Source organism: Euprymna scolopes, chromosome 33, assembly GCF_053919585.1.
Source record: "Euprymna scolopes isolate OS-2025 chromosome 33, ASM5391958v1, whole genome shotgun sequence".
NCBI lineage: Eukaryota > Metazoa > Mollusca > Cephalopoda > Sepiida > Sepiolidae > Euprymna > Euprymna scolopes.
The window spans coordinates 38,310,080-38,338,007 of NC_136514.1; the positions used below are offsets into that span (position 1 = coordinate 38,310,080).

General features: G+C 33.2%; 1 protein-coding gene across 5 annotated transcripts in view; it reads left to right on the plus strand.

Annotated features, from left to right (window-relative positions):
• Positions 1-27,928, plus strand: part of LOC145258198 (forkhead box protein K1-like) — a 173,211-nt gene that overhangs the window by 59,032 nt on the left and 86,251 nt on the right. For all 5 annotated transcript variants that reach the window (XM_080116092.1, XM_080116091.1, XM_080116093.1 and 2 more), the window contains exon 2: positions 25,012-25,191. In XM_080116092.1, coding sequence (XP_079972218.1) covers positions 25,012-25,191 — 180 coding nt within the window. The remainder of the gene's footprint in view (positions 1-25,011; positions 25,192-27,928) is intronic.

Sequence of the window (27,928 nt, forward strand, 5' to 3'; positions counted from 1 at the left end):
TCATCCGAAGGGTTGAGCTTCAAAACGATACCGATCTTGTGAAAATCCGTCGCCTCTGTCGAAAGTTTTAGGCAAATATACAAGCATACATACATACAGTTAAACAGACAGGTGAGATTTATATTTGAGATTACTAAAGTGAATTTTATTGGAGCAAAACTAGTAACTACAAAAATAATCAACGTTGTAATAGAGACAGGGGCATGATGGTGTGGAAGTGAGTTAAAGTATATAATTAACGCAACCCATGTTCTGGTGTTGACTGGGAAAATTGAAAAAACCAAAAATTGCATCCACCTCACAAATTGTTCCAAAAGACTTTTCTTTTTTTTTTCAACAAAATGCTAAACCTTTATGATATAAAACTATTTAAGAAAAAAAAATATATTGAGGCGGGGGTGGATATTCACTGTCTTCTTTTTAAATTTAACTTACAAATTGCTGACTTGCGTATGAATAAACCAAAACACATTGTTAGAATTGAATTTTGTTATAATGGGACTATATTTTTCTGATGTAGAACTGGATCATAATGTCAAGAGGTAAATTAACCATTTTGACCCAAACACAAATAAAGGGAATTATTTGGGGAGTTGAGCCACGAGATGTCTGTTTACATTACTGACATACAGAAGTTAAAATGTCAAGTTAAGAGAACAAGAAACAGGGAGGGAAATCCCAAAGACTAACAGTCCATAGGAAGAAACTATTAGGGTAGATTTTCCGGCATCTAGGATCTCGTGATGGGGTGGGATTTTGCTGCTTGTCGGGTTAGTTGGAAGTATGTATGTCAAGGGAAGAGGGCTGACACAAATGCTATGAGTTCATCAGAGCACGCTCTATTAAAATATTTATTAAACAGGCACAGGGATGCAACATTGAGACAAGGGTTGGAGCTTGGCTGATAGTGTGGGATGTATTCTTAGAGTTTAAACGAGGGTGGGGTGTCTGTCTAAAAAGAGACTAATTGCAGATGCACTAGCTCAGGTATGGCTTTGTAGAGGTATAGAATACTCTTGAGTGTGAGTAAAGGTCTAAAAACTTTGCTCAAATAACTAATTTTCTTCCCAAGATTTAAAAAATTATACAGAACTTTGTAATAATAAAATGGAAACAATACAAATGGTGAATGAATGTCCTTTGTAAAGCAATGAGTTAGCCATTAAAAAAAAATAAAATAAAGGGCATTTTTTGTTATTGTTGGCAGTTCAAATTAAAATAAATCACAGAAAAATATTTCTATCACCCAGATGTGGGGTTTATTCCAAATACTAATTTTAGGTATTTATAATTTTGGGCATATAGCCGCCGTATCTCATGCATGTATGGAATAATCTATTTATTTGCCCAATTTTCACAAACTCTACACATTAAATTAGGCTTTGTTTTTGCAATAATGTCTCAGATGTTGTCTTTCAAGTGCTTTGTGTTTGGTTTATCCACGTAGATATGGAACTTTATATATACCCCCAAAGAAAGTAATCTAATGGAGTTAAATCGCACAAATGAGATGGCCAGTTGACAGGTCCATTTGGTGAAATTATTTGTTCATCAAATGTAAATAAAATAAATTTGCTCGATTTGCAAATGCTGCTCGGGTGTCAGTCTCTCCATAATGAATTGCCAAACCAAGCTGGACTCAAAATAACAGATAGCTGCCAAATTTACAATTAAAGAAAATCTGTTAAAAGTTTATCACCTCTTTTAAAAAAAAACAAACAAAAAAAAAAACACCCTTTATCAGAAAACCGTTTCAGTTTGAATGTGAATTTGATGATTTAATCTCATGATAAATGGTCCAACTTTCATCTCTAATCAAGGAAAATATTGCTGTTTTCATGATTGCTTTTCTATCATAACACATCTAGAAAAGTTTAACTCTCAGAAATTCCAGCATAAATAGCTTTTTCATCTTTTCATTGATCCAGAAAAGGTCTTTGACAAGGGGCCAAGAAAACTTTCCTCTGGGTGGGCCCTGAGACACTAACTTGTTACTGAACAGCAAGTTTTGCTGGTGTGTTTTCTGAAACCCCTAAAAATGATAGTACACCAGGGAGCAGTACTTAGTCTATTCTTGTTTATAATCGTCCTTGATGAGGTGACAAAAATCTGAAAAGTGGTACTTTGTGGAAGGTTCTGTATGCAGGTGATATCGTTATCAGTGTGGTGCATGAGTGAATACCGCATTTAATAAGTGTAAATCTGTTCTTGAAGTCTTGGCTTCAGGATTGATGAATAGATGAGGCATGATATCTGATGCTAAAGTTATGGCTGTTCCACAAAACAAATACAAAGCAATGACTGTAAGCTTATGTTACAGATTGTCTTTTGCGTCCTGTTTATTTATTACTTTACTATTTATCTAGTTGTTTGTTCGTTTAATCGTTTACTTTACTAATCGTTCTCTTTTACTGTTTCTTTTACGATTCTTTTTGCTTTAGGGTACTTTTAAAGTCTGTTCTTCCTTATGTGGGTGTGTGTGCATTCTATTCTTACAGTTTCTTGCCTTTGAAGGGTCTCGATATGTATGCGCAAATATATAATGTGTATATACCTGCTTGCCTTGTCTAGCGGATGATATCTACTTGTCGCTGGCTCCATCTCCTGGAGAGTGGTACTTACTGCTGCAGATGCATCAATAACACGAGATGGATTGAAGCTTCAATTTGTTTTATTAAAAAGGCAAGCCTATGTCTCGAACCCATGGTTGTCAGAGAAGAGACCCTAATGTCACGTCTGCTTCATCTGCAGCCAAAAACCAAAACCAACTTTCCATGTCGCCAACCGGAAACCTACCACCACAATTCCCGTTACCCTGAATTTCCGGTGCATCAGCACCCCTAATTTCCAGTGCATCTAACTAGGTTGATAAAAGGTAACTTGAGTTTGACGCCTGTCAAATCTAACCTTCTGTGACTCCACTAAACTCGCTGATAGTAATCGGAAATATATCTACATAACTTGCTATTTCTACAACTACCTAGATAGCATTTAAGCTGGGATTCCCAATACTACACTAAGAACTGACTAAAACTATCAAATGCAAAACAAAAGTTGCCGATCGCAACACTGTTTCCATGTTTTTTTTTTTCTCTTTCATCTTCCTCAGAAGCCATGTCGTCTCTCATATTGGCGGCTGCTGAGGAGTGCGCAGTAGCTCACAATTATAAAACAAAACACAAACATTGTGTGTATGACACCAGCGATCTTCTAAATGCTAACATTTGCATCTTCGTTGTCTTCCAAGGCGGTATTCATTAGTCAGATCAATTCACTTCCTCATCTCGACCTAAAAATCTCTTTTTCTGGTTCAAGCCCCGATCTGCCTTTTGACTGTGTCAAACTTACAACTGTCCTCAACTGTAACTGTCATCAGCAGTGCAAACTCAAGACTGTCCGCAAACTTTGTTGTAAACCATCATAAAACCCATCACCACACCACTACGCATAAAATCTGGTACTTTTGTTCCCATTCACTGCTATACGTTGATTAATAATCCTATTTTAGTTCCTTTTGTGTGCCTTGCTGAACAATTTCCTATACCTTTGTTCTGCTGATCCCACTTTTCTTTTTCTAATTAAATTTTTTTACTAGCCCTTTGGCGGGGGGGGGGTCCATAAAACACTAACCTGCCAGTGGTATATGTAGCAGATGCACTAATTTTGTGCGAAACACCCATCAAAATCAGAAATTGTAGGTATCAAGTCAATAAATACACTTATTTAGGTAATACAATTGATTCCAGTAAGTAATCTGACATGACTATAAGACTTGTGTATATTTACTAAAGTCTTTGAGCATCTGTCAATAATTTTACAAAACGCAAGTATCCTTTGTAAGCATGATTGGCATACAGTGTGCATGTCGGATATGTACTCTTGTATAGAGGAGGAACGTGGTCAATAACACTGTTCTGGCTGCGGTACATCAGATGGGGAAACTTGAGTCTTAGTTTCACATGGTGTAGCCTGTAGAGTATACCCTCCACAACATCTTTATTTGAATGAAGTATGTCTCACATTGATGGCCCAAAGCCATATAGTAGACTGTTTAAGACATGGAAAAGATCAGTTAATGACGACTTCATCCTAGCAGGTGGTACAAGCAAAATGGCAACAAAAGAATTTGGAAATCATTCAGAAGACGTCTAATCTCAAGACGAAAAATGAAACCCGGTAAACATGAAGATGAATTAATACTTACTAATAGTGTTGGGACGATTCCAATATTTTTCCCGATTCTGATACAATTACAGATTCTGATTCTTTATAAATCTCTAAGTATTTAACTATAAAAGTGTTATTTTGTTCCGATTACCGTAAAAACACACTTGTGATGGGGGTGATGTAGAGATTTTAGACTTGCTGGAAGTTTAAATCAGTAAATATTTATTATTACTATCAGCGGTGGAAGATGTTTCTTAAACCAAAATAAAATAAAAGATAATTTAAGGAATCGGTTTTGGCATCAGAAAATAGGCTCAAATGTTTCCGATACTGATACCCCAAAAAGCTCTGATTTTTCCGATTCCAAATATTTGTCCCAACACTACTTACCAATAATAAACAATGTAATTTGGTTTAATCTGCCTTATAGTATTTGAAAACACAAATTGACAAAGTAATCTTTCGGTTGATAAACATTCCCTAAAAGTGATCTAAAATTATCAGTTAGAATCGTATTGTTGCTTTGTTATTGCATGAATGATTTGTAATCAATAAGAAATCCAATTAAAATCTATAAGTAATGCTATTAGTTTTATTAATACAAGCTTATGTAATTGTAGGATTTAAAAAAGAAAGAAAAAGGCATATTAATGAATAAACTTAACTGCTAATGTGCTAATGTTGGATACTAAATAACAATAAATATAATAAATGAAAAAAAGTATACACAACATCTAAAACAAAAATTGGATTCAGATAACATGACTGGAAGCTGGAATGCTAAGATATCCATTATTCCAGCAATTATAGGAACAACCAGGCTTGTGAAAGAACAGTTGGAAATGACTTATATACCATATATTACAACAGTGTAATCCCTACAGCCACCTACCTTGTGAAATCTGACATAGTTATATGGAATAAGTCACCAATTGGTTGAAGTGAGTGTTCCTAATGATGGTCTGAACAGAGCTGAAAGGGAGAAACAGATCAAATATCAAGATATGAAAAGAAACTAGAATCTTGAGAAGTGAAAATTATCAAAATAGCACCACTATTTTTATATAATTTATATATATTTAAAAAAGTAACCTTGTCTGTGTGCCGAACAGTCTGTACCAAACTTGTCAATTTTTGGTCTACAGACTTGAAACTTGATATATAGGGGAGTTGGACCTGTGGAACAAATTTAATTTGGTTTTTAGTCGGTAAAAATAGCTGCTATTGGGACTTGGCAATGTGTCACTTCTACACGTGCACAAATATACATTTATACCTCTATCTTTTAAGTTTTTATATGCTTATAGACTTAGCTGAGATGCTTGAGACCAGTTTTGATTTTAGCTGATGACACTCGAGTCTTTTTTTTTTTTTTTTTTTTTTTTTTTTTTACTTTTGAAATCGCTACTATATATTGGGTACAATATAACAATTGATAGAAAATTGGGTTCTTTAATAATACAAAATCTGCATAAATTAAAATATTTAAGCATATTTTATGACTGAGCAACCTGCTAGTTATATATAATCTGTTAATAAAATTTAGCGGTAATATCAATTGGGGAAATCTTAAAGTTAACTCGTTAAAATATAAATGGTAAAAACTAAATGGTGGTTATAGGAGAAAATATGGAATCATGAACTTGAAAAACCAAATTAAACTAAAATCATTTAATTGTAAGTATAGAAGCAAATACTTGCTTTTGCTAAACCCAGATTGAGTTTATTTTTAAAAAAATAAAATAATTGTTCAAATAATTATCAATCTCTCTCCCGTATGTGTGTGTGTGTGTGTGTGTAGATAAAGTTACATATATTTGTATATGTAATAAACCAATCATTATGGTGACATGCATATTTTTCTTGTTTTGTAATCTTTGCTCCAATTGAATGTTATTTTTGCATGTCTCATTACTCTGTTTTGTAATTAAGTACTAAAATGTCAATTAGACGCTTTCTAGCTAAATACTTTTTTTCTTAATTCATTCAGCAAGTCTAAATTACTACTACTAATTTATCAAATTATTGGTTCTTACTTAGAATTCGACTTTATATTTTTATTAAAAAAAAAAAATATATACATATATATACACACACACTAGCGGGACCTGTGGAAATTCCACAGCGGACTCATTCATATGTAATATATTGATGTTGGCATTCTGTAGATGTTCAGTGCAAATGGAGATGCTCTGATATTATTGTACCTATTTAAAATGCCTCCCCATGGGACAGTTAGACACCAGGGTTGTTTTTTAACCTGGAGAAAATGTACAAAAATAAAAAACTGCTCCTCCACCGAAAGAAAACAAGAAATGGAAGTGCAGCATCTGAAGAACAGATACTACACTTTCACTCTGATATTATTGTAGCTCTTTTGTTAAAACTGCAAAAGTATTTATCTAAGCTAGCAGGGACCCCTGGCATAGCATGGTCATAAAGTATGCTTAAATATGATATTTTAATTCTTGCAGATTTTGTATATATTATCATAGACTTAATGTTCTTTCGATTTTTATGTTATAAAGTTGTAATTTCAAAAATAAAAATAAAATTATCCATATGACTTGAGTGAACAGATTGAATTGAAACCAAAACTTATGAAAAGAATATATTACTTGAGTGTCATCAGCTATAACCGAAACCAAAACTTGTGAAGAATTCTTGATAAAATTATTCATGAAAAGAATAGATTACTGGAGTGCCGTCAGCTATAACCGAAACCAAGACTTACGAAGAATTCTTTGTAAAATTATTTATTACAAGAAATGGAAGTTCATAACAATTAAACGACTCTGATGTAAGCGTGACACAGAAAATAAATAACACACACTATCATATCACACACACACACACACACACACACACACACACACACACACACACACACATATATATATATATATATATATATATATATATATATATGCAGAAAAATATTTATGTATATACCCTTCACAGAATAAAGATGCCATATTCCAAGAATCAGAAATTGATAAAGTAGATTTTTTTTTGTTTTTTTTTTTTACTAAAAAAAATCAAAATTTATGATATTTAGCAATTAAGTTTTAATTATTTTAAATACTATGTAGATAGTCAAATTGAGTTATCACTGTGGAATTTCAATATTATAAAACGAAATGGTGGCTCCCATCTTGCTAGTCATAAAATTGGATTTTCTTAGTTAAAAAAAAAAAAAAAAAAAAAAAACTACTTGATCAATTTACATCATTTTTGGAATTTGACATCTTTGTTTCGTGATGTGTATGTATATCAGTTTTAATTATTTGTGTGTGTGTTTCAGTTTAGACACTTTCATTATTTGCATATATTTTCAGCCATGACTTTCCTTTCAATAAAATATTTTAGAGTTTGCAAAATTGAGTTTTGGGTTAGTAAATGTTAAAAAAAAAAAAAAAATTAGATTATAGGGTCAATTCACGTGGGATGGTCAGCTGACTCCCCCAAGACTAGGAATTGGCTACTTTTAAGGGTGTTGGGTTTTAAAACTGACTCCTTATCTGATTGAAAGAGAGATGTATTGATGTTTGATTCGTTTTGTTTTTTTCCCCCAATCACAACAGTCTCTTGTAATCTTTTTAACTTTTCTTTCTCGGTCTCTCTCCCCACCCTCTTTTGGGTGTGCTTCAGTTCAGACACTTTCGTTATCTGCATACATTTTCAGCCATGACTTATGATAAAATACTTAATAGTTAGCGTTTTTCTCCTCTCATATTCCTAACAGTTTATTTTTTCTCTCTCCTAAAATATTTGCTGCTGACATTTCCCTATGATGATTGTACATTAAAGAAAACTTGTTTCCATTTTTTTTTTATTTTTTATTTTTTTATAAGTCTGTCTCTTTATTAGGGTTGTTCCAAAAGTATAGTCTATTTAAAAATATATATATATATAACTCAAAATGTTGAAGAACTACAAAGACTGAAGTAGTACCATTAAAATGAGTGATCTTCTGTGCTCCAGAATTTATTTCTACATAGTCATTACCATTCTCAATGCACTTTTGCCAGGAGTTCAATTATATTTTTGCTTTTTTAGCACATCCATGACAGAGGTTGCTTTCTTACTCTCCTACCATCAATATCTGCAACAGAGATGAAACTTTTGGATCATGAATGCATAAGTTCAGTCATCGTAACCCTGCAATTTGCAATCCATTTCAGTGGAATAAAAAATAGAAACTTTGCCCCTTGTATGTTAGTCTATCTTTCAGTCATGCTTTAGTTTTAAACAATTTTCCTTGCTAAACAATCTGGACTAATGTTTTAAGAATGAATGCACACACACACACACACACACACACACATATATATATATATATATATTCAACTAACAGGAGTCCCTGTTTCTTAAACCTTATTTCGATTTTTATGGAAAACTCGCAGGGTTACCTGTGAGGCAACAGTGTAATATATTTCTATTAAAACCTCTTTACCTCTCTCTATTCTGGACATACACATACAAGCCGACAACTCTTTTATAAAGATTTCTTGTGAAATAACTCTGCATAAGGAAAATAACTCCTTGATAAAAATTAGTTGTACTTCCCTTTTGATACATTAAAAAGCTGGAAAATCGACCTTTCCTCATCCTTCGCTGCCTCTTCCTTTGACAAAATCTGTATTGGTCAAAGAATAATTTTTTTCTTTTAATTTTTACCAATTTTGCGGCTTTTCTTTCTCTCCCCTTCTTTCTCTCCCCTTCTTTCTCTCCCCTTCTTTCTCTCCCCTTCTTTCTCTCCCCTTCTTTCTCTGCTAAACACTCGTGTAAACAACTCCTTATATATAATTGTACACCCTATTTTTTGTAAATCATCTCTTATAGACGAAGTTAAGTTTATTTCTTTTGGAAGGATTTCCTAGCAAGTTGAAATCACTTATTCTTGATCAAAATCTGGTGGAAAATGCCTATGCTCATGATTTTTCTTTTCAAAAGGGGAAACCTCTCATTTGAGATACTTTTAGTGATACCATTTTTCAAGCAATGACAATAACCCACGCTAGGTGACTTGGTGTAAAAAATCGACTCGGCCCGCTTAGTTTTCTATGTGGTTGGTAAAGTTTTCTCAACCCTTAACATTTTAACTTGTGATGAGAAAAAAAATATAAGTATTTCAATTTTTTTTTTCTTTTTTTTTTTTTTTTTTTTTTTTGTCAATGAAATCAACGGGGTTTCACTGATTGCAAACAATTTTTAAAACCTTGTTTTAATGAATTAATAAATAAGGAATAGCATTAAACATTTTGTAGCAAGTTAAAATCAACTGCAAACAAAAAATATCAACCAAGAAAGGAAACTGGGTGGATTAATAAATAAAGGGGGATAATTTAGTTTTTGTTTTGTAAACCCCCCCTCCTCTCCAATCTGGGTTGAATTAAATCTGCTATAATTTAGAAATGACATCAATTTAAAAAATGTATGTATTCGCAAGTTTAGAAAGCAAAAGCGATGCAGTTTTTTGTTGCTTGCTTTTTCTTTCTTTTTTTTTTTTATAAACAAAATACTTCTGTTTAAAAATAAAATTTTTGATTATGAATCGTATGTCAAGATTAAAATCTGCTTGTTTTTGTTTTTCCCCCCCCCCCTATTGGCATGGTGTCACTAAAAAAGCGAAATCTGTGTGGTCTGCTTAAATGGTGATATTTTCTAATGGACACATAGTCGCATGTTTAATCCTGGTGAAGAAAAATTCTTACGGACCCCTGTAATTAATCCATTTTTTAGGTTTAATCACTCTTGAGATGGCGCAATATTTAAGTCAAAGACTACAGTTACACCAGGGTTCGTGCTTTGCCAACAATGTGATAAATCCTACCAATATCTCATCAAAGTTCCTCTGACACAAGCTCCTCAGGTGATGTTGTAGTTCAGTTTCAAAATGATTTTAATGAAGACGTTCCAATTGATGAACTATTTGAAATGTACGAAACACCAAGAAAACCGCTCAACACTGGTCTAGAAATGGTTGGTGTCTCTCCAGTGAACCTTCATAGTGTGGCCCAACAGTCGTGTGAGCAGTGCCAAACAGAAATTCAAGAAAGTGATGAGCACATACAAATCCGCCCTGGCAGAAACCTACGATGTTGAAGGGGATATGCTCGATACATCTGATTCTGATTTTGAAAAAAAAATGAGCAGTGGAAGGCTGCAGAGTTTGATCGACTGCATGATTTGATGCGAGAAAAACTGAAAATGGCTACGTACCCTCAGAAAATCCAAATATTGCGTCTGATACCGGACAAGTGGTCACATGAATTTGCTGCTCAACAATTTGGAGTGAGTGAGTACCTGATTCGGACGGCCCGGGATCTGAAAAAGGTTGGTGGCATTATAGCAACACGAGATCCAAAGAAAGGAAAATCCTTTCCTCGGGAAACTCTTGACCTGGTATTGAGTTTTTATGAAAATGACATATACAGTCACCAGATGCCAGGTAAGAAGGATTATGTAATTGTCAGACGGAATGTGCACAAACAAAAGCGTCTGGTTTTTTGTAACCTGTCAAATGTTTGCTGCATTCAAAGAAAAATATCCAAATGTGAAAATTGGCTTCTCCAAGTTTTGCTCTCTTAGGCCAAAGTGGTGTGTCCTCGCTGGTTCATTAGGGACCCATTCAGTTTGTGTGTGCAGCACCCATCAAAATGCAGTGTTGCTTGGCAATTGACTGGAAATGCACATACAAAGACTTGATTGAGAAACTGGTTTGTGACACAGATAACGGTCTGTATGATGCATCATTGCGAATCATGTCCTGGGTGTGCAGCTCTGGAACAGTTCCTGGATGATGAACTGTCACACCTGGATATAGAATCTGAATTTCACTACTGCCAATGGCAGACAACTGATCGAGCTGCCTTGTTGACACTTACAACAACATATGGGGATTACAAGCCCTAGCACGTTATGTGAAGGCAAAAAAAGAAAATTTGGGGAAAAAATTAGGTCATGGTATTGGGGATTTCGCTGAAAACTATCAGTTTCTCATTCAGGATGAGATACAAAGTTTTCACTGGAGCAAAGAGTACTGCACACTTCACCCCCTTGTAATATACTACAAAGACGAAGTGGGAGTTCTACAGCATCACTCGCTATGTTTTATCTCTGACGACAATACACACGACACTTGCTTTATTCACAAAATACAGAGCATAATGACAAATTTCATTAAACAATATCTCTGGTATCAACAAAATCTGTTTCAGGTGATTGTGGCGGCCAATATAAGAACTTTAAAAACTTTCTTAATCTGTGCTTCCACAAAGATGATTACGGTATCGACACTGAGTGGATATTTTTTGCAACCAGCCATGGGAAATCCCCTTGCGATGGGATTGGTGGTGCCATTAAACGGCATTCAGCAAAGCGAAGCTTGCAGAGACTATTGAACAACCAGATTCTAACTTAGAAAGTAGTACTGAAAGTGTGCCAAGCTGAAATGAAGTCTATTGTGTTCTTTGGAATCAACACAGAAGACATGGTTAAAGTGAGGGATAGAATGGAGAAGAGGTTTATGGATGGGAAAACGGTACCAGAGACGAGAAGTAGTCATTATTTTGTTCCACAATCAGGATGCAAGATCGGACACAAACTCTGTAGTGAGGACAATTCATTTGTTGACATTCACAGCTTTAACATCCCCACTCATGTTGACATTGGGGATGTTGCTCCTTCGAAGTACATAACGTGTGTGTACAACTTGTCCTGGTGGGTCGTATTGGTGCAGAAAGTAAACCTCAATGAAGGTGATGTTCAGTTCATGCACCCCCATGGTCCACATAAAACATTCAACTGGCCATGCAGTGCTGACCTGTGTCCTGTTCCTCTAAAAAAACATCATTTGTAGCATCCACGTACCTAAAACAAATACAAGTGGAAGGAGCTTTACTATTTCTGATGATGATTACGATAAAACCGTGACAGCATATGTTGCCTTACACTCATAAGATGTTGTGTTGTGGTGATAGTTTTTGACTTTAATGTACTATCCTGCTAAAAAATCCAAACCATGTACGCACCCAGCATAGGTACAGTTTCTTAGTATCCATATCCACTGCATTGATTACCAGAAAAATGGACTTTTGTTCTTTTTCACTAGTTCACAATTAAATCTAAAAAATGGGTTAATCACAGGGGGCTGTGAGAATTTTTAGGGGTTTATAAATCCTACAAACCCATTGTATCCTCACCACATGCAGTTTATTATTTGGGATTGTTCACTGTAATTGGCCAATTTTTGAGGTTCGATTGTGAGCTATCCGGTTACTTGGCTTTACCTGCTACTTGCATCCTTGCATCAAACAAAAAAACAAACAAAATAGTTTCAGCCAACTTAAAGAAACAACAGAAAGCAGCAATACCACTTCTTAAATGAATAGAAGTCAAGATAAAATTCAGGATTTCCTGTTTGTGGTGAAGTCAAGTGACTCCTTGTACACTGCTCTGTCTGGAATGAGGTTCGTAAAACTGCCCAACTTTTAGGTTCGATTGTGAGCTAACGAGGAAAGAACCAAACACCTTTTTTGGAGGAATTTAAGTTCAGACTATCAAGAATGTCTAGGAATAAAAAAAAAAATTCAATTTCCAGTAGTGCTACGTGTTTTTTTGGATTGCCTTAGACTAATGCCCAAATCTTGGCTTAAAAGTTCAATAACTTAGAAACATTTCCTTTTCAGAGGGTTTAAACATGATTTTTTTTATTCCTTGTGTGGAAAACCTTGTCCATGCAAATTTTCAAGGTTCTACCTAGTCTAGAAATTGATTTATACCCAAAAACGTAATTTCATAATTTTGCGAATTTCAACGCGATATATGTAAAATACCAAAATTGCAATATTTCCGGAACCGCTTAGAGTTATATATATATATATATATATATATATATATATATATATATATATTCCATCCTTCTGTACGTTTCTTTTTTATATTTTCATTTTTATTCTCTTCACTCTCCATTTAATGCAAACTTTAAGGGACCATTCTTACTACTTGTTTGAAAACACTTGTGTGCGCTTCATGCATTTGTTTAATTGCTTATGCAATACTTCTACTGCCTTTAAAGGAATTGCCATACCTGTGTAGATTTTTTTTTTTTTTTTTTTTTTTTTTTTGTAACCAATACATTTCAGGTGGAAACATTCACATACCTATCATGACGAAATTAGTATAAATTATGAAAAATGATCCAATAGAAAAGTAGTTGTCAAATTATTGAGTTTTATCATGTCTTAATATGGAAAAGTTGTGCCATCAATTCAGTATAACAAACTGGCTTACCTCCCTTGACTTTCATTAGTGAGCTAACATTTTTAACCACAAATATCTTAAAACATAATCGTAGATGATTTTTTTTTTTTTTTTTTTTAAGAATGTATCTGGCACTACTTCTAATCAATAATTTTTTGTAATTTTTGAACTTTATACATGACTTGTCAGTACATAATGTTTTTACCTGAAATGTGTTGGTTTAAAAGATCAATAATCTACACAAGCACCGGAATTGCAAATGGTGTAATGGTCACTGCCTGCATAATGAGATCGACATGTCATGTTCAATCATAATTGATCATTTTCACTAATATCCTTGAAAGGTTTGAATCTGTAAGTTGTGAGTAAAATAGTAAGGTAGACAGGAAAGGAAAACAAAATCTTTTAAATGTGCTCTTAACAACTCTGCTCGATTGTGGGGAGGGGCGATTTCCATAATAATTGTATGCTTGATAGTAAAAGAAGAAAAAAATAAAAAAAACCCTCTGTATACAGTAATTCCCTTTCCCTTTTGATCCAAATGACTTAAATCTAATAGGCCCCACACTGTCAACAAAGTTCCAACCTGTCCCATCACCACAGTGTGCCTATTTAACAAGTATTTTTATGGCCTGTGATGAACTCCTAGCACTTGCATCCCTTTTACGTATATACTTCCAACTAACCTAACAAGCAGCAAGATTCCACCCCCTCAATGAGGTCTCTACATGCCAAAAAGTCTACTCCTAGTAGTTTCTTCTTTCGGGGTACAAGACTTTGGAATTTCCTCCCCATTTTCTGTATCCCTAAACATACTAACCTGTTATTTAAATATAATGTGAACATATATCTCACTGCTCAATTCCCCACAGTCGCTTTTTAGACACAATCACAAATATTAGCCTCTTACATTTTATGTGGCAATATTCCTTGTTTGGAGGTGATAAAAAAAAAATGAAAAAATGAACTAGTGTTGATTATAAAGAAAGATTTGTATATAATAAACCAATCTTTTTGTCGAGCTTGTCTACTTTAAATTGCTTTGTCTCCTATGGATCAGTTTGTGGTGCAAGTATTTATTGCTGGCCGCACCTTAAATAATCAACAATTATCATCCTCGCCCTTGCATTTTGTAGAGCCCATGTAATGAGCCAGTCACTGCTGCTTCTGGTTTTCTCATTTAGAAATTTTGGTTTAATCCTCCTTTGCTTCCCCAGTATAACAAATCGTTCCTTTCTCTCTCTCCTCTTTGTATACTTTGTAGTCCACTGCTTATCATTAACAAAATAATGAATTTGGGTCATTCCAGGAAGATTTAAGTGTGGAATTGCTGTTATCGAATCTTCATATTTTTCATCGTTTATCTGTATCCCTGAGAGAAGCATTTTTCTCAAACCATTTTTACATTTTATGACTGTTTTTAATGTTTTCTCAAATCCTTTTAACATTTTTTTTCAAATGTTTTCCCTTAGTCTTTGGAATGCGACTAGCTCTAGCTGGCTTCTGGTACGAAGATACTTAAAAACAAATTCATTAAATTTGGACTGGTTAAACTTAGATTAAGAAACCATTCATAATAGATGTGGGGAAAAAAAATAATGTCTTTAAATATCTACTCAGTCTTTATGTTGGATTTAAAGATTGATGAAAATGTTATTTCAAACTTTAAATGTGCCAGACAAACCAACAGAGCTTTTTGTAGAGATGCTTGGTTGGTAGAGGTCTACAATTTTTGTAGTTGATAGATTTTTGAAAAGATCGAATTAAACTTCAGAATTTTTTTTTTTTTTTTAATTTACTCTATACAGCAATGTTTGGTTTACTTAGAAAAATAAAACGTTTGTTAGCTTTTTAATAATTCTTATAATCCCATTTTTTTCTTTTTTTTTTTTTTTTTTCTTGTATAGAATAAGGATTATACAGTTGTTGGATTTTTTTTTTTTTTTTTCAGTTTATGTAAAATGTGGAAAGGTGCCAAAACGCTAAATAAATGAAAATATATGCTATCATTGATTTAAAAGAAAACATCTTAAATTTGAACAGTCATTAAAAAGTAAAATCATATTAAAAATATTTTTGCTTGCTATCACTTGTTTCTTATTCAAAAAAAGAAATATGTATTCATGATACTTAGCTTACAATGAATTTTTTAAATAATTTTTTACTGAAAAAATTGGCCAGCATTTGTGTGAGGAGGGGGGGGGGGTCGTTAAGCACCTTCCAGTGATTTTTTTTTTTTTTTTTTATAAACTGGCTGAAAAATTCTGACAATACCAGTCTTTATTTTGCATAGGCATTTTTTTTTTTCCTTCCCTCTTCTCCCCCCCCCCTCCCAAACTATAATTTTACTGACTGGTTCATATTTTCAAACTGGCTAACAGAGTATGTGATGGTCTGTTTAATGTATGTTGGAAAGGAGTTGCCTTTCAACAATTAAGGTAATAAAAACAAAAAGTGGAATCTCTAGACATGAAATTATTACAATAATTGGTACCGTCTTGGTTTTCTTATCTTGAAATTTTTGTATCCTGAAATATCCAGGTTTTCGCATTAGCCATTCATGTTACTGGAAGCTTCTCCTTTAGTACTTCATACTTCATGAGACTTGAAGGCTTGAGGATTCTCTGAATGAATCACCATTGTCATAGAGAGCAAGGATAATCCTATCTTTCATAAGCTTATTATGCCCAGGCTGCTGCTACTCTTGTTCAATGATATAAATCCGACCAGACAATTATTTCCAAAACAGATCCGTTTCGTTATAGTTAAAAACTTGCTGTGGAATGTAGTTTTCCTGCAGAGTCAACTCCTCGGATTTCTTAATGAACGCTTCAGCCACTGTCATATCCAAGCTGGCAGCCTCTCCATACTGTACCATCAAATGAATGCCAGTCCATTTCTTGAACCACCTTCATGAAGATTTGAATTCTAGGAATGCCTGCTATGAAGCCTGGAATGTTCCTTTGCCTGGGCCATCTTCTGCCTTGCATGCACGAAGTACTTAAAATGGCAATGGCTTTCTAGCAGACTATTGTCTCAGTGATGGTGTGTCTGTCGATTTCATTTTCCTTTGTCCAGAGAAGTAGTCTCTATCACATCATGGACATGATTCCTTTTATTTGAAAGGACAGTCATGCCCGTAGGTGTTGCTGCTTTGATGAGTTCCTTGTGCTTCAGGATGGTACCAATTGTAGACAGATTTCCACCATACTCCTTCGCACTTCATGCTATCTTCATTCATGTATCTCTAGATTCATTGCCATATAATAAACATCTTTTTCTTTCCTTGAACATCAACATTCTTTAGACCTATGGCTACAGTATGGGTTCAATAAAGCAACACAACAAAAATGAACAATGGCAAATGCCAAAGTGAAAGCTAGCTGAAGATAAACAAAGTGACTGATGCATGATGAGAAATATATTCAGTCAATAGAAGAATGTGATAATTTAAAATCCGGCATAACTTGAAAATGTCTAAATTTAAAATTTTATAAAATGTTAGGAAATTATAACTGATTGAAAACTAACATTTAAAAAAAAAAAAAAAAAATCGTTCAAATCACTTACTGTTTTTTTTTTTTTTGTTTGTTTTTTTTTTTCACTTTTATTTTAAAATTCAAATATGAAATTCTATTTAAAAAAAAAAAAAAAATGACTAAGTTATGACATAATTTTTAAAATCATTATTCCAATCATTACTATTAAGGTCACAACCCCAGTCAAATCTATGGGTACACAAGAAAAAATCATTCAAAGTGAAATAAATTTACTTATGTCTAATTTGCGATTTCTAAAAAATAAAAAAAATGAATAAAATTTTAAATCTATCACCTATTACAAAAATTTCAGAGGGTGTTTGATAAAAATTTGGTAAAAAATGGTAACACGTACATTAGATTTTCAATTTTTAAAATAATTCTAATTTTGTGGGAGTAGAAGTATAAAAAATAAATTCAAGTCCAAGAAAAGTTTTTCCAGATAAAAATAAAAAAAAATTTTTTTAATTCTAAATATCGAATAAAGCCCTGATTTTGCAAGATTTCCAAATAATTAGGTGCCTGAAAAATGGCAATTGTGGGCCACCCTAGGAGAGTAGGATTTTTCTATCACTCGTATCTTGTATCCTGAAAATTTTTCATATGCAGGAACAAAAACATTTTCACATCCCCTTCCATAAGCAATCTTTCATATCTAGCGGTTCCACTGTATCTTCCATTTATTCAACGGACACACACGCACACACCTCAGTTTGAAGATACCGTATGGACATTTAAGGTTTTGCATTACTCTGTTGCATAATCCTGGCAACAAATGTTTGTCAGTTTATTCGACCAGTCAGGTAACCAGCTGCTGCTGTTGGTTCATTCGAATGTACTGATCAGTTTTCAGAGATTGTTTTCTTTCATATAGTTAATGCTGCATTTATTTTACATATATATTAGACTAGCAAGACTACCTGGCATAGCTCATGGCTATATGATTGCAGTTTTTCTAAATTGCTACATAAACTAAATTTTTTTTTAATCTCTACATAATTACATTAAAAATCTAGAAAAACATCCCTCCTAACGAAAACTTGATCGATTGATCCTCAAAGAAGAAATGTTTTTTTCTAAATTTTATGTAGTATACATCCATGGTAACATCGGTCAAGACAATACCAAATTGTTGGGTCTTTGTTTATTAGTTTGGAACTTTTAGCTGGACATCCAAACTTGAAGACAACTGCCATTTATATACTAGAAGATGGCTGAGGAGTTGGAACAGGTTCTTTTGTTCAAGAGTTTGGTCTTTTAAAATTTAAGGAATCAAAATCTAGCATGTATCATACCACCAGGCACTAAAAACTGTAAACCACTAGGGCCTGGTCATACAGCAAGAAAATGTGCACTAACCCTAACTTCCAGTAACAATATTCAACTTTGTCTAATGCTGGACCCCTTAAAATGTAACTGGTCACTGGAACTACCGTTCTGATGCTCAGAGTGCATGACCCCAAGTCCGTGTGGCAGTACCTTTAGCACACTAGCTGACCATTAGTTTTTGTCATAGGTGCTTTGGTGAATGGTTGGACTTTTTTTTTTCTTTTTTTTTCTATAAATGTGAATAATTCAGAAAATTTTTCGGGAACATTTTGTGCAACGGAAAGTTAATTCTTTGTGTTCTTAATGGTTTCAAGATGCAGAGTCTTTTCAACTTAGGTTCGTTCAGACAGCTTCTCACTCAGGAGGAAGAGCTTTTCAACTTAGCTCCGGAGGGGGAGGAGGGTATTTAGCCCTGGACAATAGCCCAAAACTGAGATATGTCCTCTTAAGTGGCCAGTAGAAGTTCTCTTCATTTGCCAAATACAATGGTTTCTTTTTTTTTTTTTTTCTTTTTTTTTTTCTTTCTTTTTTTTGGAACCCTAATTCCGACTACCATTTCTGAGATTAGCATTTCCTCTATCGTTTGGAAATTAATCTCTCCCATTGTCTTTTTCTTTCTTCTCTCTCTCAAATCCATTTTTCTCTTTGAATCGATATATAAAGAGAATTAATCTTGAATAGATTGAATCGATATGATGAATATTTAAACTGACAAACAGGAATAAATCAGGGATAGATCCGCAGAAAGTTACACCAGTAAAAGAAAAAAAAGCATATTGAGTAAAAGTTTTACAAATATAACCTCCAATCTTCAGATGCACAAGAACACTGTAGCACAACGGATATAAGTGCTTAGTAATAATCAGTTCTATGTGATAAGTCTTCTGGAAATTAAAGATTCAATTTTCAATATGGGCAATATTAAGAGCTTTAACTTAAAGTATTTCTTTAAATATAATGTCAGATTCTATTTGTTTCCCAAATAACACCTTTTTTTCCATAAAAATTGATTGAATTTTATCCACGTTTGTCGGATTTATTATAGACAAATCAAATCTGAGCCAGAGTCAAGCTGTAATTTAATATTTTTACTCGCTATTCTGACTTGCATCAGCTTCCTGATATGTTCAACTTTATTAAAATTGCAATGAGTGACAAAGCTTTTTAAATTTAATATTTATATTTATAATCTTTATACCAATGCAATTGTCTGGAAGCTATATTTTAGTTTATAAAATTAGTGAATTAAGTTTTTATAGATGTTTCTAATATGTGGCACTCTGCTTTTCTTACTGTCTCTTGAATCTTATCAAACACGAGATGTTTTCAGTTCTCTGCACATGTTGGAGAATTACAACTGATTAATTTTCTAGGTTATTAATAACTTTTTAATTGTGTACAGAGATTAGACATTTTAAATTATTAGCATTCAACTCCAACAATAATGAAATAATTGTGTTGTGTTTAAATACATCAGCAGAATTAGAGCATTCTTCGTCTTTGTGAGATTTATACATTTCTACATTTTTTTTATAAAAAAAAAAAATGACCTTTTAGGAAAACAGTCATTATCCAATTCAATCCAGCGCGTCCGCAACCGAGATTGAATTCACTACACGATTTTGTAGTGTAATTCAAATCTTCTCGGTAGCTAAATACTTGATGCTTTGCCAGGGCTATCAAGGGTATTTTATTTATTATTTTTTATTGTGGCGCCATCACTAGATGGGGTGCCTACCACGGCTTAAGAGTCCCATTTACCCTCGAGAGAAGGATAGACAGCGCCAGTTTCTCAACCTGGTATTTTACCTCGCAGTACATACAGCACCTCGCCTTCCCAAATGGTCACCCATCTGGTACTGGCCATGCTCGGTGTTGCTTAACTTCGGTGATGCTTAACTTCGGTGATCTGGCGAGAACCGGTGTGTCAGCATCATTGTGCCATACTTTTAGTACAGCGCAATCATTATACCACTTCTAAAATTTTGAGTTTGCTCAGGGTTTTTTTTTTTTTTTTGTAACAATATTGCTTATAAACTTTTTTTTTTTTTAATCTATTCAATTCGCACAATCTATATTTATAAATCTCGTACAAAATAGAAAGCAAACATAATTAAGTTTTCAGGGTTTTAAGTTAAACTATTGTGAAACAAAACTATTTATATTAAAATAAAAACAATCATTAAATTAGAAAACAAATAATGGGTTTTATTATAGAACCGTTTATAAAACTCTCAAAAGTGACTTGCTGGATTGGGGGTGCGAGTTGCCTCTGTCTTTAAGAATTTTTCTTTCACGTAACACTGCTTATAATTTTTTATGTTACAATATCAACATTTCTGTGTGGAAAATGTTTATCCCAGTGTATATTATTACTTGTGTTCCTATATACTTTGTATTTTTGGCAAATAAAAGTATTTGCTAAAAATAAACTCAGATGAAAGTTGTGACTAAATTTATTTTATTGTTTATTTTAATAATACCACAATAAATTTTTACGCGATTTTGAGTTGATGGGACTTAGAGATTCATTCAAGATGAGAACAATGGTCTGAGTGACTCGGCTAATATACTTATATAACTCTTTTTGAAAACCTGCAGTATTAAACCTTACAAATTTATTTCTCTGGAATTTCCTCTAAAAAAAAAAAATCTTGAATATTGCTGAATATTGCTATCGCACTAAAAATGTCATAGCAGAGCTTACAAACTCACGTCCGACAGACTTCATGTCCTGATGAATAATACAGTTTGCCAATTGTGATAAATCAGACACATGATGATGATGGCACATCTTAATGAGGATATGGATAATCAATAAGTCGTCTGAATGATACCAAATCAGGACTCTAGAGTTGAACCTTTTAAAATTTCACAAGTTGGTTGAGCGTTTTCATTCCACAACCTGGTTTTTATGTAATCTCCTCCCACCCACATAGGAATTTGAAAGTTAATTTAATTGTTACAGTATCAATCAAGTGTTATGAAACTGATTTTTACTAAATTTTTGATGTGAGAATTGAATATTTGTATTTTTGGACTACTATTTTCATATTGAGTGTTATTTTCACAACGTTTCAGTCAATGTAACCGCTGACCTTAAGGTGTATCTTGCTGAACTTTGGAATCTTTCTGTCAAACTGATGCCGGGGAGGGGGGGGTCTAATGAACTCGGCATCTGTATGGAACTTTTAACGGAACCAATGGAGATAGTATATTCTTGTTCCTTCAGCCATGACTGAATAGAAGTTTTAAGTAATTTGCAATTGTATTTTGTGTTACCTGCGCTGAGGATTAAATCTTCAACCTCCAGAATGGTGTAATTTTTACAAAATACTCTATCCACTGTGCCACGAGTCCATTAAAGGCTTGGAGCAGGTAACATCCAAAATACAACTGCGAATTGCTTGGGACTTCTATCCAGTCATGGCTGACGAAACAAGAACATGCTACCCGAATGTATTAAATAAAGAGTTCTGTTTGAAATTCGTGCAGATTCCTGTATTTGACAGAAAGATTCCAGAGTTTGGCACAATATATTTGAAGGTTGGAGGTTACATTGACTGAAACATTGGGAAAATAACATTCAAGATAAGAGTAGTTTGAAGAATCAAAATAATATGAACTATGATTTTATGTTAGTGTTTTAATCTCCATGAAATGATTGTATGTAAATAGTTTCTAAAATTTCAATCTTTTCATATGAGAAGTTTAGAATTTAAAAACTAGGAATGATACTGACTTCATCAGTTTACATGCTTCCAAATTCCTAAGGGTTAAAAGGATTTTTTTTTCTTCTCTCTATTTACAAAAGCTTAAAATATCTGACTTGTCTCCAAAGAAACCAAAATGCATTCTGGTGGATTTTCGTTGAGTATGTAATTATTTAAACAACAAAAACAAAATTTCTAGGGATATTAGAACGTTTTATGTTATTAATCTTAAATAAGATTATTTGCCTGTTTTCCATTGACCTAAGTATGGCTGAACAAAATAGTGCTTACTAGTGCTGATGATTAATCGGAAAAATCAACTTTTTGAGGAATCTGAATTAGAAAAATGTGTGCCTGTTTTCCGATGCCAATAATGATTCGTTTCATTATCTTTTTTTATTTAATTTTGTTTAAAACAAACTTTTCCACTGCTGGTAGTAATGTTAAAATAAATATTTATTGATTTTAAACTATCAATAAAACTAAAAGCTACAAATCACCCTCACAAGTGCGACTTTACATTTGAGAAAATATAGGCACATTTACAGTAATTGGAGGGGAAAAAATAATTTGCTAGTTAAAACTAGCATGAATGCCCGGATCGATATGAAGTTCGGTTTGGACATGCCATGCTATATACTAAGGATATTGAGCAGTTTTGCATTATATGTCAGCTCCATCATTATGTCTGCAAATCAGAGATATTACAATCTAGAAAGTATAAGGAAACTACTCCATAAATGTAACCTTGTCGAGAAGGTCAACAAAAAAAGCCTTTCGCGGACATACACAAACACGTGCCCTTTTGCCTTTTATATAATATACTAACGAGGGGTACCCGGCATTGCCCGGGTGTTTGGAGGTGTGTGTAGAAACTCCGGGGGTGGGGGGGTGGGGGTTTAAAAAAATGTTTTGGTAGATAAGTATGAGGATGGAACCCGAACCGTTGAGGCAAAATTATAAATTAAAGTGTGAAAAAAAAAAAAAAAAACGTGCGACGTTAACCATTGCCCCACCGCGAGATGCTAACGGAAACACGTTTGAATTTATTTAATTACTTGGATTTGGCAGGTGCCCGTTTTAATGAGTTAATGAGGTCAAGTTTGACTGCGGGATTTTTATTTTCCCAAGATGTTATAGGAAAAAGATTAACCCACATGCGGCGAGCGACAAATGTTGAATATTTATCTTCCCGAAATCGAGCAAATTAGACAGGCGAGCTTCGTTGTTAACTCTGAGATATTACAATTTATATGTGATATAAAAAGTTTTAAAAAGTTGTGAACCAACCGACCGCTTCTCTGAAAAAAGCCTTTTGTAGACATACAGAAAAAACGAACACACATATATACATTTTCACTTTTATATTTATAGACTAGGGGGGGGGGTACCTGGCGTTGCCCGGGTGTTTGGAGGTATGTGTGCTCGGGCGTTAATCAAAACATAAGAATAAGCGAAGTAAATATATCAAAAAAAAAAAAAAAAAAAAAAAAACTAACGTAAGTCAAACGAACAATGTTAAATGGGAAAACAAAAAGAAAACGCGCAACAGAAAAACGAACGTTAAAACTTTGTTAAAAAAATCTGAAAAGTAAAAACAAAAAAAATACACTGGCTTAAATAACCCTGTTTCAATATTAAACCTTTAAAAATCAAATAAAAAAAAGACATCTCACACCATGATTCAAACCCAAAACCTTTAGATAATGACACCGACCTCTAATCAACTGAGCTAGACGACGTCCACGAAATTAGGTTGTTTTTTTATTAAAATCTTTAAACTAAATCATGTTCCAACATCATTTGCGCATGCGTAGAACTGAACTCGTCATGAGAGAACGCTTTTAGCTGGACCCTTGTAGAAAACTGCTGATTTCAGGGTGAAGGAATTAACGTTTTTGGCCAATTTTTCAATATTTATCGGGTGAAGGTTGGAACTTTAAAATGATACTGATCTGGCGAAAATCCATGACCCGTATCGAAAGTTTTTGTGAGACATACAAACACACACACATACATACATACATACATATACACATTTTCGCTTTTATATTTATAGACTAGCGAAGCGGGGGGGGGGTAATCAAAACATTAAAAAAAAAACTAACGTAAGGCAAACGAACGATGTTAAATGTAAAAATTGAAAAAACAAAAAAGAAAACAAAAACTAACGTTAAAACCAAAAAAATGTGAAAAATGACTTAAATAAGCCTGTTTCGAGATTAAAATTTTAAAAATCGGTGGGTACCTGGGTGTTTTTGGGTGTGTGTGGTCGGTCGGGGGTGGGGGTGTTAATGAAAACCTAAGAATAAGCGAATTAAAAAAAAAACAAAAAAAAACAGAAAAACGAACGTTATGTGAAAAATGGCTTAAATAACCCTGCTTCAATATTTAAATTTAAAAAATCGAAAAAAGACATCTCCCATCACGATTCGAACCCAAAACGTTTAAATAATGACCCAACGCTCTAACCAACCGAGTTAACACGACGTACATGAAATTTAGTCAGTTCTTCAACTATTTAAACTAAATCGGGTCATGACGTCATCTGACGCATGCGTAGAACCGATCTCGTACACTTATCTTAATTATTGGTTTTTAACTTCTGCAGCATTCATTCATTGGAATTTAACATAGTAAAAATAGTATTTTTAGTAAATGCTTTCGACTGAAGAAAAAAAAATGATAGATTGGGTGTTTTGTTTGTTTGTTTGTTTTTTTTTGTTAACTTCCTAAGCTTAAAACCTCATCGGGCCAGTGCGTATCGTGATTTAAAACATGTTACCAGTTAAACTCAGCAAAACTAGTATCTACTTGAGCGGGGTGTTTTGCTTAATGGTCACCCGTGTAAGTTACTAACCTTGCTAAATATTGCTCAACTTTGGTGATTGTGTTGTGATTCAACTGTAAACTATAAAGGACTATAAAATTAAATGCTCTGGTTTTTGCTAATTTAATATTATTTCTTTTCTTCTTTTTTTTTTTTTTTTTTTCAGTTGTGTCCTTAGGTTTCCGAGTACTAACATCAAAATAGTTTTCCAATCCATGTTAAATGATGAAGAAAGTTCCCCACCTAGTCCAAAGAAGAAAACTTTGCCACCACTCAAGCTCAACATTCCTGAAGTAGGAGATAATGCTTTCAATAGTCCGTGTCCTTCTCCTACAGGAACGATTAGGTAAGTCTTGCTATTTTTCCATTTTTATCCAGTTTTCTTGTTCAAAAAAATTTTCATTTTACTTTTAGATTTCAGGTAACACTTTCATCTCCTTTTTTCTCTTTATAAACTTTATTGGATAAGAAAAAAAGGACCTACTTTCTTAAATAATATCAAATTAGAATAAATAGTGATAATTGTTGTGCTGTCATAGGTACATTGTGTATGTACTAGAAAAATACCCATTTCATGTTGGGTAAAATTAATTCCATGAAAAGAACAGTATTGTACTGCTTTTAGATTCTCTTATGAAAGTTAAAATCGACATATAATTCTACTAAACTTGATATCTAAGTTTCTTCTAATTTTTAGAATCAAAATCTGTTTTGGGTTCTCAAAAATCTTTAAAATTTAAGATTTAAGCTTAAGGGATCTTAAGTGAAATGCAGGGAATCTTGCTTAATTGGTATTTAATGACTATTGAATCAAAATTAATGCAAATTTATATAAATAAAACAAGATGAGCGTGTCTGTTTGTAAATATTTAACTGATAAACTTGTAAACTACTGGTCACATAACCCTGAAATTAACAGGAAATAGTAATCATACACTATGGATGGTTAGTAATATTTTTGTTTGGCTGGATAAATAATGCGTACAGAAATATTTCGGCAAGTTGAAATGCAAAATGTTCATTTCAACTTGCTGACATATTTTTTGCTTCTTTCTGCGCATGCCTGAATTCAATTCATTTTAAGTCATTCAATATTAACTTTCTTACCTATCTCTCTGTAGTTGCATTGATAGATGTGCCTGAAGCACTAAATGTTTTGGTTTTGATTCCAGTTGATGGCACCCAAGTCTTTTTATTTTTACTTTGGAAATCTGTGCTATATATTATGTACAATTGGCTCTGTAATAATAAATACAAAATCTTCCTCCCGCTAGTCTGAAATATTTTAATTTTTAAATGGAAGGTCTTGCCCACATTATCTCCCCAAAAGTCCTTTTAACTCATCCGAAGAAACTGAAATTTAAAGAATATTTAGTAATGTCCTTTTCACAAAAATTAGCAGTATCTGAATTTTCAAAGCGTTTTCACTCATTTTTACCTCCTTTGCATAAAATTAAACTATAGCCTTCATTACTACCCTTTATGCTTAACAGCTGTTTCAAAATTGGTAATAAGTTAGTTTAATCCTTTACAAATATAAACATATAAAGTTTTGTGGTGGTTATATTTATAAGTTAATTAGTTTAGGAGTGTTACATACAGATATAAGTAAACACACATTAAGTGGGGGTTTATATTGACCATGTGATATAAAAACAGTGAAAAAAAAACTCTTTATTCTATGTACTGATATTGTATTTGAACATTTACATTTCAACGTGGGTATATCACTTGCAATCTGATAAGCCATGTTCAAATTAATATGGGGAAAAAATTCAGTAATCCTCACTGGTCCTTTCTTGACACCAGTTTGAATCCTATCTAATGACCAAAATATGCACTTGTACTTTGAGTATAAACAATGCTGACAAAGCTGTAATGTCAGCGCGACCTTGTCTTGCAGGATTCTTTGATCATTCTTATTCTGTACTTTTCTAAACATAATGGATATACAACAAATTTTATCTAATGAAATCATTTGAAAGTTGATATTAGATTTAACATGAATTTCTCTTATATTTTACTACTAGTCTGGGTTCCTGGTGTTTGGAGGTGTGTGTTGAGCAAAAAAAAAAAAAAAAGTGTTAGTAGGTAGGCAGGCTCGAACCCATACCGCAAAGGAGGAACAGAACATGGGAAAAAAAAAAAAGCGACGTCTTTGTGATTGCATCCATCACCAAACCGGAAATGGCGAAGGTTTAAATTAAGGCTAGTCAATCGAAAAGAGGGGGTGACTTGAAAATATCTGAAAACAAAGCGCCCCCCCCCACTCCCTGTAGAAAAGTGCCCAGTTGAAGGTGAAGGAATTAATGTTTTTAGCCAATTTTTCAATATTGGTCATGCGAAGGGTCGAGCTGCAAAACGATGCCAATCATGTGAAAATCCGTTGCCTCTATTGAAAGTTTTAGACAGACATACATACATACATTTAAACAAACGGGTGAGATTTATATTATAAAAGACCATGTTCTGGCATTATCTGGGAAAATGGAATACAAATGTTTGAACCACATATACTATTTTTTTAATACATAGATTACATACAAAGTAGAACTGTTGGTGGCTACTTCATACTTTTCAGAGATTCTTTCATAACTGATATTAATAAAAATCTGTTTTACATTCTATCATTTTTTCACTTTTGATTTGTGTTCAGATTTGAATAATTTTAGGTGAACAGATGGTGTGAAATTTTTATTTTATGATTTTTGGTGTGAAAATTGATTTTTTTTTTTTTTTTTTTTTTTTCATATATAGTTTGTACAGTGAATAAAAAATCTTTTTTAAAAAAATCGAATAATTAAATTTTGGTATTTTTTAAATTTTAGAGAATGTTTCATGCAACTGTTTTATTCAATGTTTCTATAGATTGTATAATATGATTTTTTAATCTCCATTTCTCTGGTTTGCTGTTAGGGTTCAATAGTGTAATTAACATCAATTTAAAAGTTTTTTTTCTAAGATAACACGCTTGTAAATATTTGCCTTTTGTTGGATTTTCCAAGTCACACCTAAATAGCAATGCATCTAACAAATTTTTCTGAACATCGACTGAAACATTGTACAAATAACACTCATGAGAA